The sequence below is a fragment of the Staurois parvus genome, unplaced genomic scaffold (genome assembly GCF_062004578.1).
Source record: "Staurois parvus isolate SC_StPar_1 unplaced genomic scaffold, SC_StPar_1.0 ptg001302l, whole genome shotgun sequence".
In the NCBI taxonomy this organism is placed as follows: Eukaryota; Metazoa; Chordata; class Amphibia; order Anura; family Ranidae; genus Staurois; species Staurois parvus.
In genome coordinates, this window is record NW_028319098.1 from 4873441 (window position 1) to 4891296 (window position 17856).

At 43.1% G+C, this 17856-nt stretch overlaps 1 protein-coding gene and 1 long non-coding RNA gene across 3 annotated transcripts in view; one reads left to right on the plus strand and one right to left on the minus strand.

Moving 5' to 3' along the window:
• PKIA (cAMP-dependent protein kinase inhibitor alpha) overlaps positions 1-17856 on the minus strand; it is a 45109-nt gene that overhangs the window by 6052 nt on the left and 21201 nt on the right. For both annotated transcript variants that reach the window (XM_089661016.1, XM_089661015.1), the window contains exon 2: positions 5912-6086. In XM_089661016.1, coding sequence (XP_089517142.1) covers positions 5912-6059 — 148 coding nt within the window. In that variant the 5' untranslated portion in view covers positions 6060-6086. The remainder of the gene's footprint in view (positions 1-5911; positions 6087-17856) is intronic.
• LOC149437172 (uncharacterized) overlaps positions 16889-17856 on the plus strand; it is a 200329-nt gene continuing 199361 nt past the window's right edge. Inside the window, exon 1 of the long non-coding RNA XR_016308163.1 lies at positions 16889-17590. This is a non-coding gene — a long non-coding RNA (uncharacterized LOC149437172). The remainder of the gene's footprint in view (positions 17591-17856) is intronic.

Consider the following 17856-nt stretch of genomic DNA (forward strand, 5'->3'; position numbering starts at 1 on the left):
ATGACTTCTATCAGTGACAGCACTGGTTACAGCTTGTAGGAGGAGATTTCATTCTCCTGTAGGAGGATGCAGGACCCCTGACCTCTGTCTGGACAGTGCTGATTGGGACTGTGCTGATAACATGCACCCTCCCAAGAAAAAAAAAAACCTCTCTAGCAATACACACCAAACTGAGCATGTGCAGCTTGCCCCCGAGCCTCTGTTCTATCAGGAAATATTTGGGAGACCATGGAAGAAGGGGGGGTTCAGGGAAGGCAGGATCAAACATCCTTTTCACACAATGTGGAGAATTAACACCTTAGGTTCCACAGTGAGTATAACAAACATGCTTTACTGCATATATAGACTGATTTTACTGTTGTGGGTTTAGTAAAAGAAAATATACATTGGTACATGTCCTCCCTGGTGTTCAGCTCCCCAGGCTCTTTGTCTGAAAATACCTTGCCTATTAAATCCGAAAATGTATTTCAAGATTCGGCTCCCATTGACATAAATAGGGTTCACATTACCGTTCCTGAACTTTTTTATCAGTTGAGTGGACATCCACGAATTGAACCCAGGAAAATCCCTAGTCAGTTCTTCAGAAGGAAGGATTGCAGGTGCCCAGTATACTTCACGTGAAAAGATGTGCCATCTGTAGCACTTTGTCTCTGTGATCTCTTTCACACTTCATCAATCTGTGACAGCTGCATTGCCTCTCTTGTAACTTCCTCTTCACCATTCTCTCACACACCAATTCTGAACATGATACTTACATGGATCTTTGGCTAACAAATACCTAACACCACTCAATTTGTATTTCCTGATGGAAGTGCTTTGATTTCAGCCATATGATAATGCTGGCCATAGATGGATCTTTTTTTTTGCACAGTACTGTACATATGAACTGTATTACCTGACAAAGAATTTGTATTTCTGTTCATTCAATCCTGAGAGATACAGTACAGCCCTGTCTGCCAGTTGAGGGGCTCTGATTTTTCTGCTGGGTAACATGCGAACAATTCCAACAGAAATTCAAAAGTACAATGTTGGTATATATAGTGGTGCTGATCCCCTGTGTGCTAGATCCATGCAGCCATTTTTATCACGTGAATTATTTTTCCCATTATGGAAGTGAGTGGAGCCTCATGTCTAAGTTTTGCTGTGGCCTCAAAAAGCCTAGAGCCGCCCCTGGCTGCAGTATTGAATGGGCTAGGAAATCCGTGTCTCAGATGGCAAACTGTGATGAAAGATGTACTGAACTGGAGCAAGTGGAAACAACAGAATCCCTTGTAACTTGTGACAGTCTGGGCTATGGAACCCTCTCACCCGGTCTGGAATCTTAGCAGAGTGAAGGGTGGTCTCTCAGTTGGGGGCCCCCTTGCTCTCTCAATCCCTCTAAGGAAGAAGTGATGCAGATGATGATGCCACAATCTGCACTAACTTCTCACACTCATCCTCACCCTCTCACAGTCTCTTTACTTCCTCCCAAGAAGTTCCTGGGCTTTTGATTATGTAGGCTCCTGCCCCTTTGCCAGCTCTTCTGGGAAATGTAGTCTCTTACAGCTTGTCTGGGTACAGAGGTCCTGCTATCAGCACACAAGTTCACTAATCCTTTGCTATGCTATATTAAATTGTTACTAAACTCACAACAGTAAAATCAGTCTGTATATGCAGTAAAGCATGCTTGTCATACTCACTGTGGAATCTAAGGGGTTAATCCTCTGCATTGTGTAAAAAGGCCATTTGATCCTGACTTCTCTGCTCCTCCTCTTGTTCAAATGTCCACGTCTTATCTTCCTGACTGAACCGTATCCATTCTGCACATGCTCAGTTTAGTGTGTATTGCTAGAGATATTTTTTTTTCTCCTGGGAGAGTGCATGTGATCAGCACAGGGCCAATCAGCACTGTCCAGACAGAGGTCATGGGTTTTGCATCTTCCTAGAGCAGAAAGAAAACTCCTTCTACAAGTTTTAACCAGTGCTCTGCTGGACACTGATAGAAGTTCCAAGACTGCTCTAACTGCTGATGAGAAAAGGTATTTAGCAGTTTATATTTACCAAAACAATTGCATTTCCATGTTGTGTGTACTGTGGGAGACCAGATATAGTGAATGCAGGGTCCGGGGTTTAGTAACACTTTAAAGTCTGTAATAACTAAACTGCAGAACACTGCCATCTTGTGGTTAATTAACATCAAGCAGTCAGTAACTGTGCAATGTAGTTACATATAGTGCTCAGCATAAATGAGTATGCCCCAACAGATTTTTCACTTTCCTTTCAGAATCTACATTTTCTATGGGACACTATACTACAAAATACTCCCACAAATGTGGGCCATTGATTGCAAACAAGATTTGTTAATTTGCACACACAAAAAAGTATTGAATGAAAGTCTTAGGAGCAATGCTAAATTTTAGACAACAAAATCCTAATTAACAAGAATTCAGCTACAGGTGAGTCTAATTATTCATTAAACAGGTATCCAGCAGACAGTTGATTATAAAAGGGCATTACTTAACAAAGAAAACCCCTTCCCATTTCATTCTGTCATTAATGGCACTACATGGAAAAGAAATGTCTGAGAAAGAAAATACTTTATTTACACAAGAAAGCTGAAGGCTACAAAAAGATCAGCAAAGCTTTACCTATTAGTCAGAATACTGTAGCAAAAGTGATACAAAAATTGCAACCGTTTCACAGAGACGTCTAGGCTGTCCACATGAGTTAACAGCTCGACACGAGTGTCTTCTGATGAGAAGGGTTGAAGAAAATTGCCATGCAAGTTCACTGCAGTTAGCTAAAGAAGCAGAAAGCCAAACTGGGGTGATTGTTTCCCATGACACAATATGGCGGACACAGCAGAGGAATGACATGCACTGTGTTGTTCATGAGGGAAGCCTTTTCTGAAACTCATGTACAAAAAAGCCTGCATAGAATTTGGCAGGGACCATGCTGAAAAAGAAGTAGACTACTGGGACTCTGTACTCTGTTTTTGGAACTGATGGGTTCAAAACTATATGGCAGCGGTTCTCAACCTGGGGGTCGCGACCCCTTTGGGGGTCGAACGACCATTTCCCAGGGGTCGCCTAAGACCATCGGAAAACATATTTCCGATGGTCTTAGGAATCGAGACACCGCTGCTGTCTCCGGCGATGTGTGGGCGGGATGATATGCTGCCCCTGTCACCGCCTCCTCGCCGCTGATTGGCCACCGGAACTGTAGCTCAGGAGAGGCACACAGGCGGCCAATCACCGGCGAGAAGGTGGAGCTTGGAGAGGAGGAGCCGAGCGGCAGCGCGCGGAGATCGAAGAAGATTGAGGGAGCTGCAGGAACGAGTGAAGAGAGAGGCCAGAGAAGGAAGACAGCTGACAGGTAAGTGCAAATTTTGCTGCTGCAGCCAGGTATGCAGGCTGTAGATGGGAGAGGGAGAGAGCGAGCCCAGGCTGGAGCAGGAGTCAGCAAGGTAAGTATCATTGGTGTCAGTGGAAGGGATAGTGCCCCATCATTTGTGTCACTAATACCAACGATGGGGCACTATTCCTCCCCCCACTGACGCCAACGATGGTGCACTATTCCTCCCCCCACTGACGCCAACGATGGGGCACTATTCCTCCCCCCACTGACACCAACGATGGGGCACTATTCCTCCCCCCACTGACACCAACGATGGGGCACTATACCTACCCCCACTGACACCAACGATGAGACAGTATTCCTCCCCTCACTGACACCAACGATGGGGCACTATTCCTCCCCCCACTGACGCCAACGATGGGGCACTATTCCTCCCCCCACTGACGCCAACGATGGGGCACTATTCCTCCCCCCACTGACGCCAACGATGGGGCACTATTCCTCCCCCCACTGACGCCAACGATGGGGCACTATTCCTCCCCCCACTGACGCCAACGATGGGGCACTATTCCTCCCCCCACTGACGCCAACGATGGGGCACTATTCCTCCCCCCACTGACGCCAATGATGGGGCACTATTCCTCCCCCCACTGACGCCAACGATGGGGCACTATTCCTCCCCCCACTGACGCCAACGATGGGGCACTATTCCTCCCCCCAATGACGCCAACGATGGGGCACTATTCCTCCCCCCACTGACGCCAACGATGGGGCACTATTCCTCCCCCCACTGACGCCAACGATGGGGCACTATTCCTCCCCCCACTGACGCCAACGATGGGGCACTATTCCTCCCCCCACTGACGCCAACGATGGGGCACTATTCCTCCCCCCACTGACGCCAACGATGGGGCACTATTCCTCCCCCCACTGACGCCAACGATGGGGCACTATTCCTCCCCCCACTGACGCCAACGATGGGGCACTATTCCTCCCCCCACTGACGCCAACGATGGGGCACTATTCCTCCCCCCACTGACGCCAACGATGGGGCACTATTCCTCCCCCCACTGACGCCAACGATGGGGCACTATTCCTCCCCCCACTGACGCCAACGATGGGGCACTATTCCTCCCCCCACTGACGCCAACGATGGGGCACTATTCCTCCCCCCACTGACGCCAACGATGGGGCACTATTCCTCCCCCCACTGACGCCAACGATGGGGCACTATTCCTCCCCCCACTGACGCCAACGATGGGGCACTATTCCTCCCCCCACTGACGCCAATGATGGGGCACTATTCCTCCCACTGATACCAACGATGGGACACTATTCATCCCACTGACATCAGTGATGGGGCGCTAGTCCTCCCACTGCAAAATTACAGTTATGAAGTAGCAACGAAAATAATTTTATGGTTGGGGGTCACCACAACATGAGGAACTGTATTAAGGGGTCGCGGCATTAGAAAGGTTGAGAACCACTGCTATATGGTATTGGAAAGGTAAGAAGTACAAAGAAAAATACTTGGTGTCTACAGTGAAACATGGTGGTGGCAGTGTCCTTCTGTGGGGCTGCATGAGTGCTGCTGGTGTTTGGGAGCTGCATTTCATTGATGGTATCATGAATTAACAGATGTGCTACTACTGCTATATTGAAAGAGAAGATGCTACCATCACTCCGTGTCCTTGGTCATCGTTCACTTTTCCAACATGACAATGATCAAAAACACACATCTAAGGCCACTGTTGCATTTCTGAAGAGCAGGGTGAAAGTGATTCAGTGGCCAAGTATGTATCCTTATCTGAACCCAAAAAAAACCTATGGGGAATTCTGAAGAGACAAGTTGAGCGTCACTCTCCATCCAGCATCCAGGCTCTAAAAGAGGTTGTTCTAAAGAATGGAAAAAGATAGATGTTGCAATATGTCGGCAACTTGTTCATTCCATGCCTAGAAGACTTGGCGCTGTCCTTGCAAACCATGGAGGTCAAACAAAATACTAGATGTAGTAGTTGTTATTGTGGAGTATATTCATTTTTACTTCAACTAATTTGAGTAAAACTGAATATTTTGTGATCTAAGTTGTAATGTAATGAGTTAAATAAATGTTCTATAAGACTCAATTTTGTAAAAATCTTGGAAATTGTTCTTGTGTTGTGTATTGAGATATTGATTAAATTCTTACTTTTCGAAAGGGGTGTACTCATTTATGCTGAGCACTGTGTATATATATATATATATATATATATATATATATATATATATATATATATATATAAAAATATATATATAATTATTTATTACAGGTACTTATATAGCACTGTCAATTTACACAGTGCTTTCCATAAAACAAATATATATATTTCTTGACCTGTTTGGTTCTGTATAGCAATTCTGTTGTTGGCTAGTTGTTGTTAGAGACAGAATTCTATGTCCTAAATAATGGCTGCTGCAAAGCCAAATGATGGTGTCACACTATGGATTGTGTAGGATGCAGAATAAACAAGCAACTGGCTATCCCAGGCTAAAATTATTCAAGGAAACCATACTTTTCACAGTGACAGACACTTACCTGATTTGTTTATATCAAGCTCTGATAACTTTATGGCTAATTCACTTGTGTTCCCTCCTGCTGAGGTGAGTATATCATGCAGAGCATTCCTTCTTCCCGTTCTCCCTGAGGCTATGAAATCTGCATATGTAGATTCCACATCAGTCATTGCTACTAAGTATCCTCATAGCAGTGCCTATAGAGAAACAAAGAAACAGATTTATGAAATATTTCACAATTTAGGAATACATTAACGCCAAATGGTCATTCCATCCCAAATTGATTGTGAACATATACCTACAGTGACCATCAAGTTACTGTATCAAAACTTAAAGCGGAACTTCCATGAAAAATGGAAGTTCTGTTCCACCTCCCCTTCCACTTCTGCTTTTGGAACTTGGATCCCTGGACAGGTAAGTGTCCTATTTTTAAATGTCAGCAGCTATGGTATTTGTAGCTGCTGACTTTTAATTTTTTTAAAAAGTGACTGCAGAACCGCTTTAAGTGTAAAAAAGATCTACAACAGCCCCAAAACTCTATAATGCAAATTCCAAGTTCTGCAAGGAAGGATGGATTTTGATCTATCCTCCCCTTCATCACTATTGGTCAACAAGGCTACCCAACACAGAGAATAGAGCATCAAAGTGTCAAGGAGAAAATTCTTCCAAATAAAGATAGAGCCAGAAAAAAAAAAGCAAAAAAAAAACCTTGTTAGGGGATCTAGCTCTTTATAAAGTTTGCTAAAAGAAAGAAAACACACACACACACATGACAAAGGATGCCTGCAGCAATATGGCTTAGCTAAATCTCTACATTATCTTACCTGCATTAAGGCAAGAAACTTCAGACAAAGACTTCTTAGGCTGCTTTTATATGGACAGAGAGAGGCATAAAAAATGTTTGGTGTAAAAATCTGGGCATTTTCCAGCTCTTATGGAGCTTCATGTGCTGCAAATAGTCTGCAATACAAGTAAGTAGCTCCGTGGACATAGGAAAATGCTCTGCTTTTTGTGCCCAGCATTTTTTATGCTTCTCTGGGTACTGGAAGGTGGCTGTTAGAATACAATAGGAGCATTGGGAGATGTATATAGACTGTATAGCATGGATGGAGGAATCAGTTAATTTTTTTTTGGTTCAGCCCACATGCCAACTTTAGGAAGCCTGTAGGTAATTCAGCTCATCTGTCCATATCATGAAATAGGTTTTTGGTGTAATGATTCTTTAAAATTATAAAATGTGTGTAGGGATCTGCTGCCCTCTACTGTTAACAGCTGTTATCACAGGATTATGTATAATTATGTAGAAACGCTGCCTGTCTCGGGGAGGGGCTTTGAAAACCCAGAAGGAGGAGGTGAGGAGAGAGAGACAGAGATCTGAGCCACATGGCCTTATATACACAGGAGCTGCTACTGCTGCTGTATTTTCACCCAGATCACAGGCAAAATACCATGCAAGTATGCATCGGGAGTTTTCTGGTAGTTGCCGGTAACTGTGGTGGTAGCATGCAGGGCACAGAAAGATGTTTGCATAGGGCTGCATATATGCTGCCTCTCGGCATTAAAGTCCACCTGCCAAGAGGCCTGCATATATGCGTAAGGACAGCAGGAAGAGGATAACTAAAGCTGCCCATAGTGTATTTCTGAATTCTTGTGACAGAATTATTTCTGTCCTATTGCTGTTATCTCATACGCACAATACCAGATAGCTAGGACTGTATGTGTGTAGTGGTCATCTTGCTGTATGTTTGTAGGTGAACCTGTTTATTGCAATATAGTTTATACACAGTTCCTGTTATTCTAGTTAACCTTGTCCCTTTTTGGTCTGGCATTCTATAGCTAGTTTTTGCTTTAGGCTCGATAACCAGCATAGGCAGGTTAGGTTTCTGTGGCCATGTCGGAATCATAGACTTAGAGTTCCAGGTAAGAAATGTAAAAGGACAGAGGAGACAGGCTGACTCTGAATTCCAGTGCCACACCACAGTTCCTACCCTGATAAGTGCCGTTCCAGGCTAGTTTGACAACAATTGGAGGATCTCCCCTGACTGCAGATCTTGTCTTTAGGTCCCCAACACAAAGATCATCCTCAGGGGTCCATGCAACTGGACATTGCTGCAACATTGATTTGGAGGTATCTTTATTAATGACTATATACCCAGGTAGATATGTGCACAATTCCACCGGGAGTTCTGTCGGGCTCTTTCCTGAATGATAAAGATATACATATATATATTTATTGTATAGTTAATGATATATGCTGGTCACAATAGTTATTCTGAGCCAAATTACTTTGACTTTGTATGGAATACTTGTTAATTTCCCAGGAAGGGAATGCCCTCTGGTCACAAAAGTCCTGTCCTGGATGGAGGCAACGCCACCTTTATTATCAAACCCACTCTTCCACTTAGCAAAGTTTTGGTTCTCTTATTAACCTGGAGGTTTAGTGCACTATCCTGTTTGGGGAGGGCCATTCCCTATACTCCCCCCACAAAAAGAGGGCTACATGTGCTGGAACTTACAACTGCATTAAATGTGTATCTTAGCTTGTAGTATAACATGAACTGGAACTCTAGTCAAAACGTTTTCTCCCGTTTTGAACTGTTGGGAGCTGGGAAGAGTTGGAACTTCTGAGATGTGTTTTATTGATGTCTGAGGACCCTTATTGGAAATTAATCTCAGTTTCTATATTTGTTACTATTTTGTCTTGGACAGATAGCGTGAGGAAACATAAAGCTTTACAATACAGGAGTGGGGGAACTCCCAATGGGGACCTATGGCCTAGCAATAGGTAAGGTGGGATTTACCAATCTTTGGGCAGTGTTTCTTTTATTAACAGTTTCAGGACAGGAAGTGCTGAGACAAATTAATTCGGGACACAGGCAGCAAAATAAACCTGACAGAAGTTCTGCTTCTTCTCCATCATAACCAAAAACTGTAAAAAGTATTTGGTTGGAGTTTTACATTGATGTACAGCAGCACAATGGCTTAGTGGTTAGCACTTCTGCCCTGCAGCTCCGGGGTCTTCAGTTTGAATCCTGGCAAGGACAATATATGTATAGAGTTTGCATATTCTGCTTTTGCTTCTATGATTTTCCTCCAAAGCGTGGTGATAGGTAAATGGGTGCCTGTCTAACTTGGCCCTAATGTGTATGTGTGTGTATGTATGCACGTGAAATAAAGATCTTAGATTGTAAATGTAAATCGTACATTGTGGGTACCATATAGATGCCTGTAATTAATAAAAATGGCAAAGTCAGAGGAAACACAAGGGCATACATTTTATGTTTTCCCAGTAAAAGGAAAAATGAAACCGTACCAACAAGAAGATGGACCTGAATAAACTGCTGGTGTAGCAGACGTTGAGTATTGCTCATCTCTATATAACGGCTGTATTCTTTGTTTTTTTTAAGACTTTAATTTTTATTTGAGTGCATGTTCATGTGCCCCAGTTTTCATTAATAGATTTTGTATGGTTAAGACGAAGACCAGTAATAGAAACCAAGTTGACAACAACTGTGTGTACCATTCTAAAAATAACAGATTAAACAGATTGCTGAGTAATGACATATTCAAAGTGATAAACTTCAGCACACTAAATGTTGTAATAAGATCTGTGCTTTTCAGCCACATTTTCTATACCAAAGGCTGTTTCTGCTCTGCAAATGAACCACATACAATAAATGAATGGAAACTGATTACAGGCAAGCTTGAAAAGTGCATCCGTTTTCTGTAATGAAGAATATAAGATACATGGCGAGGGGCTCCAGGATTTTTGTTTTCTCAGATATTAAGAAGCTCTGGTGTGGTTCATGGAGCCTGGAAGCTTTGGCAAGCTTTGGGTGGGTTAAAGCCTCCATTCCTTGGACTACATCTTATCTGGTAGCCATTATAAAGCTTGCCACCAATGGATCAAAATCAGCCACGACTGGATAAATTTCAACCCATGTGCAGCTATTCCTGTTTGAAAGAAGTCAGTTGTTACTGTGGATTGACTTCTGTTGAACAGGCATGTTGGAAAATGTTTGTCGATCAAGGGCTGCAGCTGCTGATCAGTACAATCTAACTGCTATTGTTGACAGCCAGTACCAGAATATAATGTCCGGGCTGGGGAATCTCCTCCATCCACCTTCCTTGTGTGGATAGACAAATCTGCTTGTTTTTTTCATTAAGCTGGCTGGCTGATTGCAAGAAACATGAATCATCTATGAACAGCTTTAGTCTCAGTTGTATAGAGGCCTTTTTATACAAGTATGCGAGCTGACTGTTTTAAAGGACCCCATTAGGGGACACCCCACTATTCAGTGTAGATAGTGGCTTGAACACACAGATATTTATGCTTGTTTTATGCTATGGATTTGATGTAAAAAGGCTTCCTGCATTGTTTACTGCCTTGCTGAATAAAAATTGCAGGATAAACCAGCTCGGACAGGCTCTGGTAGAGAGGCAGGTGGTGGCATAGCAGTGGCACTTCTATTTACTAAACACAAATACTCCTGCGCTTGGGGGTGAACTTGGTGTAACTACGGATCCGTGTGGAAGATCCTGGATATTGCACGCCTTGCTGCCCTCAAAAGACTGGGGAAGTCCAAAACACTGTATATAAAGAAAACAAACTGAGGGCGCACGGGCCTAGTGCATTACCTAAATACATTTATTGATAAAAGTAACGAATGGTGATATACTCACAAATGACAATGACAAAAAAGCTCATCATAAAACACAGCAAAGTCCGGTCTGCCTGTTATGATGATCCCCACAGGAACACTGGATCTCCAACAGGAGATAAAGCTGAAGCCTACCTTATCATCTTTTGAGATGTTACCCAAGTTTTCTGCTAGTGCCCTTTTTAACAAAGGATCCCCAAATAAGATGCCCAGGAGTATGCTAAATGTAGAGGGGGAATCCTAGCCAGGCTCGGGGTTACCATGATCATTTGAGCACAGTCTTTGTTTGCTTAGAAACATGGCCCTGGGAACATGTATGATTTGTTTCACCTTACAAACAAGTGATTGCAATCAAAGGTGGCCAATGATGTAACTTGGGATCTGACCTGTTGTGTTTACATTACTGCAGTGCCGAGGATCTGTCATTTAGCAATGGGAGTACAGTTGGAAGGTATCGTCGGGTGGTGAGTTATGATTGCCAAGGATTACATTACCCTATTATCATGAATGCATGAATTAAATTCCTGGACAATATAATTAACGTGGAATTACAATAGGGGATATTAATACAAATTATTTTTGTGTTTCTGTTTTATTTCAAGTTAAAGAACTTTCTTTTTTTTTAAAGGTATCTATGTGTTTATTTACATTTAACTCTTTTGGAATAGGTAAGGGTTGCTAATGTACCCCCTGTACTTAGTCTTCTGTGATGGGGATAACTGGGAGATCTCTTATTGTTGAGGGAGTATTTAGATTCCACTATAAATCCCTTTAGGCCTCATACACATTGGGTGTATAGTTGTGGTGCATGAAACTCTGGCTGTTAGGTACAGGTGGAAAGTGCTGGCAGACCATCCATCTCATGAAGATGAAGTGAAGATACTGTATAATATTCACACCGAGAAGTGTTGATTGATTAATACTCTACTGGTGCTTTTAGCCCTGTTTACATTTTCTTTTTTAATCTAATGGCAGTGTTTCTTCTAGGGAAAGTTAGCCCATATCACCACACTGATTTAAAGACTCATGTTAAAGGAAATTCCCTCATGGGGACTTCAAATACCAAACAGTCATCTAATACCTTGCTTAATCACGTCCCGTATAGACCATACCTCATTCATTTCTTCTAATGCATCATTATAGAATATAGGGTCATATTATATTCTCCTGTATTATATTCTCCTGTCCTTTTGTCTTGCCACTTTTGTGCCTTTGATTACTACTTGGGAATCCAGATCCTCACCACCCACGCATGGAAAATTCGGAGATATTCTCATAGTTGACCTCACAAAAGTACACAGAGGTATATCAGCTACTACAGACGGATGGCATGCATACTGTATCTGGGAATACCTGTATTATGAATATCAACTACCCATCAGGGAATTATTGTATGTAGTATCATCACTGAATAGAGTCATAGCTGCCAATAATCCTGGGGTTTTACACACTGTTTCACAGTGTTCCATGCAGTATTCAGGACACATCGCAAAGTGGCAGCAGGGTGCAGATTGTCAGCATTTCAGCACTTGGCATTGGAATAGCAACCGAGACCTCCTTAAAAAATCATAGGGCCCTGTATAGTTCAGCTGACAGGGTTCCCCTATGTTGGGCACACAGAGGAGAAGAATAAGGTATGCATGCAACAATAAACTGTGAAGGGGATTAAATCCTGAGCTTACATGCAGAGTGCAGAATGTATGTAAAAAGTGCAGGGGTTAGGAAAGGGTAGCATATGGAGCAGTTGCAATGTTCTGCAGGCTTCAATGCGAACATTTAATAATAACAAAAAATACAATAAGTGTCAATCAATGCAGTCACCCTAACAATGTGACGACATTACACATGTAATAAATGCAGAAAATACTCAGTGGGTGTGTCCAAATTTACAATACACCCAAATTTGCAGCTAAACACCATATTTCCTTTCCACCCCTTAGATAAATCTATATGTATAATGATGATAGGGCAACATATGTTAAAAATGCAAAAATTTGTGTTTTTGATATAAGTTGCGCTACATCATTATACATATAGATTTGATACAGCCCACCTTCCACCTCTTCCAATAATCATACCTCCCAACCTTTTGAGATGGGAAAGAGGGACCCCTATTAGCAAAAGTATGTATGCATATGAGACACATCCTGCCATGCCCCCTTAACCACTTTCCTACCGGGCACTTTTACCCCCTTCCTGCCCAGGCCAATTTTCATCTTTCAGCGCTGTCACACTTTGAATGACATTTGAGCGGGCATGCAACACTGTACCCAAACACAATTTTTATCATTTTTCTTTAGACAGATAGAGCTTTCTTTGGTGGCATTTAATCACCACTGGGGTTTTTATTTTTTGCTAAACAAACTAAAAAAACTGAAATTTAAAACAAAAAACGTTTTTTCTTTGTTTCTGTTATAAAATTTGGTAAATAAATAATTTTTCTCCTTCACTGATGTGCACTACTGAGGCTGCAGAGCTGGGCACTGATAGGCAGCACTGATGGGCATTGACAGGCATCACTTGTGGGCATTGACAGGCATCACTGATAGGCACTGAAACGAAGCACTCATATATGGCACTGATAGGCAGCACTGATGGGCACTGATAGGTGGCACTGACTGGCACTGATTGGCGGCATTGAAAGGCAGATCTGAAGGGGCACTGATATGTGGCATTGAGATGCACTGGTAGGCACTGATATGTGGCATTGATGTGCACTGATGGGCACTGGCATGTGGAATTGATGGGCACTTACAGGTGGCATTGATGGGCACTGACAGGTGACACTGATGGGGCTACACTGATCATCAGTGCCCTGATGATCAGTGTAGATGTACTCTCTGAGCAATGCCAATTACCGGCTCTACTCTCCTCACGAGCTGTCAGCGGGAGGAGAGGACTGCCGATAACCCGTATTTCCTATTTACATGTGATCAGCTGTGAATGGACACAGCTGATCATATGACAGAGCCGACGTCATCGACTCTTTACAGTGATCGTTGATCCGCTGTGACCTAGGCACCACCGACCGCCGCACCGCATGCCCCCATCATATGACATCCTCCCAGAATGAGAGAACTGCCGACCTCCAATCATTACCTTATATGGCGGGCGGGAGGCGGTTAAAGGAGAATTATACAAGAAAAATGATTAGTTAAACCCACAAGTGCTTTTTTTAACACTACTATTCCTTTATATTGGCTTTTGAAATTTACAAATGCAGCAATTTAAAAATTGGATGAAAGGTTTAGCACTGGGAAACACAGTTTGGAGCTAAGCATTAATACTTCCACGTTTGGGTATTTTTCTCAATGAAGGACTGCACTGTTATATGGAGAATTGTCAAATGTTCAATATACATTACAAGACTTAATAAAGAGGAGCTTCACCCAACTATTAGAAAACTAAAAGTCAGCAACTATATAACTGCTGGCTTTTGACCTCTTGCTGCCCATTTAACTTATATGTGTGGCAAACAAAGAGGGTGGGCTTTAATGCCACATGCCGCACATATGTGCCCATGAGCAGCAGAGCACAGTAACCAAACTGTCAAAGCCCATACTCATGATTGAGAGTTGGCAGGACAGTTTCCTGATCATGTGACCACTGTGGCCAATCACAGTGGTCACATCGTCAGCTGATCATTCCCACCCCCTGTGCATGAAGGGGCTAAAAAACATACATTTACCAGTCCATGAAGTCCACCACTGTTGTCTTTGCACCCAAAGTCATTACAGCTCTCTTTGTACCCAGATTTGGGAGCTGGCTGTCACCTCCTGTTAACAGCCCCCCCGCCCGATACAAATGCATGTGATCCTCCAACTGTACACTTTGAAAACATATCAAATCTCAAAAGGGAAAAATGTCATGCTGGATATCTATACTGATATGGACTGGGTAATGTGTTAGGAACGTAAGGATGTCCCATCATTTGATAGAAATTAACATTACCAACCTATTGAGGACTGAATTCAAAGACACCCTGAAAATCAAAGTGAAAAAATGATGCAGCAGGCTAATCCATTTTGCTGAAATTTCATTGCAGCAATTCAAAATGGTACTCAGTAGTTTGCATGGCCCCCATGTGCTTGTATGCATGCCTGACAACATCGGGGCATGTTCTTAATGAGATGATGGATGGTGTACTGGGGTATTTTCTCCGAGATCTGGAACAGGGCATCACTGAGCTCCTGGACAGTCTGAGGTGCAACCTGGAGGCATCAGATAGACTGAAACATGATATCCCAGAGGTGTTATATTGGATTTAGGTCAGGCGAGCGTGAGGGCCGTTCAATGGTATCAATTCCTTCATCCTCCAGGAACTGCCTGCATACTCACGCCACATGAGGCCGGGTATTGTCGCATACTAGGAGGAACCCAAGATCCACTGCACCAGCGTAGGGTCTGACAATGGGTACAAGGATTTAATCCCAATACCTAATGACAGTCAGGGTGCCATTATCTATCCTGTAGAGGTCTGTGTGTCCCTCTATGGATATGCCTCCCCAGGCCTTCACTGACCCACCACCAAAACGGTCATGCTGAATGATGTTACAGGCATCATAACGTTCTCCACAGCTTCTCCAGACCCTTTTACATCTGTCACATGTGCTCAGGGTGAACCTGCTCTTATCTGTGAAAAGCACAGGGCACCAGTGGCAGACCTGCCAATTCTGGTGTTCAAGGGAAAATGCCAATCAAGCTCTATGGTGCTGGGCAGTGAACACAGGGCCCACTAGAGGACATCGGGCCCTCAGGCCACCCTCATGAAGTTTCATCTGTTTCTGATTGTTTGGTCAGAGACAGTCACACCAGTGGCCTGCTGGAGGTCATTTTGTAGGGCTCTGGCAGTGCTCATCCTGTTCCTCCTTGCACAAAGGAGCAGATACCATTCCTGCTGATGGATTAAGGACCTTCTACAGCCCGGCCCAGCTCTCCTAGAGTAACTGCCTGTCTCCTGGAATCTCCTCCATGCTGTTGAGACTGTGCTGGGAGACACAGCAAACTTTCTGGCAATGGCACGTATTGATGTGGCATCCTGGAGGAGTTGGACTGCCTGTGCAACCTCTGTAGGGTCCAGGTATCGCCTCATGCTACCAGTAGTGACACTGACCCCAGCCAAATGCAAAACTAGTAAAAACAGTCAGAAAAGATGGGTAGGGAAAAAATGTCAGTGGCCTCTACCTGGAAAATCATTCCTGTTTTGGGGGTTATCACATTGTTGCCCACCTAGTGCACCTGTTGATAATTTTATTAACACCAAAGCAGCTGAAACTGATTAACAACCCCCTCTGCTACTTAACTGACTACATCAATATCCCAGGAGTTTAATTGACTTGATGCTATACTCTGATTAAAAAGTGTTCCTTTAATTTTTTTGAGCAGTGTATATCCCAGAAGGCTGATCGGTGGACCAAGACTACATCATCCTCGCCTTGATGAGGAATGAGATAGTGGGTGCAAATACTCACTGCTACCCAAATAAAAAATACAAATCAGTATTATAAATAGGGTAGGGGGTTCTTAGGATGGTGGCATGTATGAGTGAAGGACCGCTTTAAAGTAAATCGAGACCTAAAACTCCTTTCTATTGCTTTTTATTTGTTTGGAGATCTAATTTCCATAGGTTTACTAGTAATGTTTACTATTGCCCTAAATAAGTTTTTGGCTTTCATCATGCTACTAAGATGAATTTAAAAAAGAAGGCAAAATAAATAACCACTTGTTACTAGAGAAACAAAATAATCAAACTGAAAAGCTAAAAAGCAATATAAAATGTATAAAATAACATATGGTTCTGGACATCAAACTGCATTTCCAATCAATTTTTTTCCCAATCATTTTTCCCAAGTTAATAGATAAGACAGGTAAACTGTTTGTATTCAGGCTTATTTTGTTGATACCGATCAATGACACATGGGTAAACAGCAAACAGAAGTAGTATATTATTGTTAAAGTGGTACTAAATGATATCTTAATTCTTCAAAATTAATCCACACATATCCACTACTTAATGGCCCTGTAATCTATGTTTCATGAAATTGTTTCTTATTGTGTTTTTCTGCCTACTTGTGATGTCCTTTGTGAGCTCCATAACTTCTCCTTCCTCCCCTTGAAACAAGTAGTGCATGTTGGTTGTGGTCATGTGTACAGCTCTATGCACACTACACACAGGGCCGGTGTTTCCACTAGGAAAACTAGGTGGCCGCTTAGGGCGCACTGCCACCTAGGGGCGCCTGGGTGCAGTACAGGCTGGCACTCTCTCTGTGTGGGATGCTGCCACGTCATGAATAATCCTTCAGCTGAGAGGAGGGGTGGCAGAGGGGAGAAAGTTCCAGCTCTTCTCCTCCCATTCATCAGCACAGGCAGAGCTGCGCCTGAGAAGGAAGGTAATGTCTGACTCTGATGTATCATGTGAGTGTGACCCGGCTGGCCAGACATCTATCACATGTGCAATGTGTTGGTGAGTGATGACATCATCACGATCCCACAGCCTGCTCTTCTATTGCCTGCTGGGCCTGCTGATCGGTGTCATTGTTGATGGTGGTGTGTTGTGTCGGATCTGTCACTGTGTGGTCACAGCATTTTATCTTCTTCCATTGCCTGGGGAATTCCAGCCTTGGATCTGTCAGAGTGTGGATCCATTATCCTCCACTCACTGCAACTGTCCCCTTGTCACTGCCAGCCACAGAAACAGTCCATCCCTGACACGGATTTTGTCTTTAATATTGGTGCTGGTAGCATCTTATGGCATGGAGTAGTTTTGTGTACTGTTAAGTTAATATTTTCTACTGTTTTTTACAATTTTATTTATTTATTTTTTTGGGGTGGGGGCAGAGGTAGCTGGTCTTGCCTAGGGCGCAAAATAGTCTAGTACCAGCCCTGATTACACACCCCCTAGTCCATCTCAAGAGGGCTACATTCCTACATACAGTGAGACTATGGAAAAACCGATGTAGCCACCCTCTAACAGGAAGTTGGATCACAGCAGCAAAGAAAAAGGAATTTGAAGATTTGGAGGAGGCTGAGAGCAATAGAAGGTACTTTTCTGAGTGTCAGAACACATACCTTAGTAGAATTTAGTCTTTTTAAACCAGAGTTTAGTGTCAATTTAAGTGTCTGTGACCAGAATAATGTTGCATTTTGAATAATTCTTCAGTGTTATGTGTTTCTACTCTATTTTCAGCCACAGAACAAAAGTTATGGAAGGTGTCAAAAGCCAGAGATGTTGCACTGTTGATGATGACTTTGCAATCACAGCATTGAAATTTAAAAAGTAAAACAGATTTCTACAGTGTATGTAGAG